General features: G+C 38.3%; 1 protein-coding gene across 1 annotated transcript; it reads right to left on the reverse strand.

Annotated features, from left to right (window-relative positions):
* Positions 1-243: 243 nt before the first annotated feature.
* On the reverse strand, positions 244-1,425 carry LOC134268022 (uncharacterized). Its single transcript, XM_062750225.1, has 2 exons — positions 867-1,425; positions 244-792 (listed from the first exon to the last, which is right to left on the reverse strand). Exons 1-2 carry the CDS (start codon positions 1,392-1,394, stop codon positions 244-246), a joined length of 1,077 nt encoding a protein of 358 aa, XP_062606209.1. The 5' UTR covers positions 1,395-1,425.
* Positions 1,426-1,643: the final 218 nt, after the last annotated feature.

Raw genomic sequence — 1,643 nt, forward strand, 5'->3', positions numbered from 1 at the left:
AGCTGATAAAAAGAATACATAACTTATTTCGGGAAAAGTCATAAGGTAAGCAAAAACAGGAAATAGTATGTTTCAAAAACTGCCGGAATATTATTGGCTGGAAGAAAGAAATCCGGGATACTAGAAAATTCATAAAAAATGTATTACACATTTTTCCTTTAGACCACATTTAAAAAATAATTTCAGATCAAGACCAGAACAGTTCTAGAGTCAAAAATGTTACTGTGTTTATTTTTCATGTTTTCAAACTGAAGTTGGTAAATTTTTTACGGCACTAAGACCTGCTTCTTTGATATGGGAAAATCGACGAGGTCCAATATTGTTTCCATGCCATCGAGAGACCACCACCAGTACGTTGTTAACTTCGTTTTCGGCTAGCATTTTCAAAAGTAACCTTCCCGCACCATGTTCCCCGTCATCATTTGATCCTTCATGGATTATCCCATCACTGCTTGTGAAGCGATAAGCATAAACGTTATGGCTTGCGCTGGGTACGGTTTCGATACGCATGATTTCCACTAATGATCGTTTAATCTGTTTATAGGAATCGACTTGGGTGGAATGCGCCATAAACCGGTTTCCGTTGTCCTCAATTGACTTTCCAGGGTTAACGGTAATCTTGACTACGTCGCTGGAAATCACCTCATCTGCCGTTGGAAGAGATCCTACTTTCTCTCTGTAGATTGAATTACTCTGGGTAAAGATAAGCCTGTCCCCCTTCATTTTCGTCTCGATATTTCGTTCTGCATATTTTCTTTGAACTTCATACAGCTGTTTTCGTCGTTCCCGTATCTCCTCTGGTTGTTGTTGGGCAATAATCTTATGTCCGATTTTTTTTCTTTTAGAATTTTTATGTGTTTCATAACAAGGTCTTTTTGGGCTTTATCGGCAAATTGCACACAAACTGGTCTCGGAAATTTTCGTTGAGCATCGTATTCTCCCATTCGGAAGAGTTTCTGTATTTGTAATTCATCAACTGCTGTCTCCCCCATGTTCATTTCTGATATGAATACATTTCTTAGAATTTGCGCAAGGTTCTCTGGCGTCTTCCTCTCGGGGCCTTTTTCCTGCAGACCACTAACAATGATGTTATTCTCCATTGACCTTGCCTTGAGATCAACTATTTGGTTACTTTGTGAATTTACACGGTATTCAAGACGAACTACATAATCCTTGAGCCTGTTCATTTCACGTTCCATTTTTTTCTGGTTATCCTGTAGTTCTGTCACAAGATATATTGTGTCATTAGCTTGCTCTTGAACAGTTTCAAGTCTTTCTTGAATGCCATTTTTTGCTCTGATTTCTTTCGTAATTTCATCTAAGTGTCGACCTTGTCCATCGAGCCGTAACATAAAATTCGCCAAAGTAGTCTGAATACTTGCAATGCCCTGCATTATATCCCTTAACTGAAAATCTTCCGGTTTCTGATCACTTTGATCACCTTGCTCCATACTCTCGTCAGTACTGTCCATTTTATCTAGTGCCCGTTTCTTGGAGATATCCGACATTGTTAAATGTATGTTCATAAACAGAATGAGTATTACTCACCAGGTAAATACCATTGACTTACCGAAAATACACAGAAAGGTTTTCCCGATGTTAATCGTTATGTTTCGTTATATTTCTTCTATAGGTTGTCACAC

Source organism: Saccostrea cucullata, unplaced genomic scaffold (genome assembly GCF_032062105.1).
Source record: "Saccostrea cucullata isolate Sc308-1 unplaced genomic scaffold, CSIRO_AGI_Scuc_v1 ctg9526, whole genome shotgun sequence".
In the NCBI taxonomy this organism is placed as follows: Eukaryota; Metazoa; Mollusca; class Bivalvia; order Ostreida; family Ostreidae; genus Saccostrea; species Saccostrea cuccullata.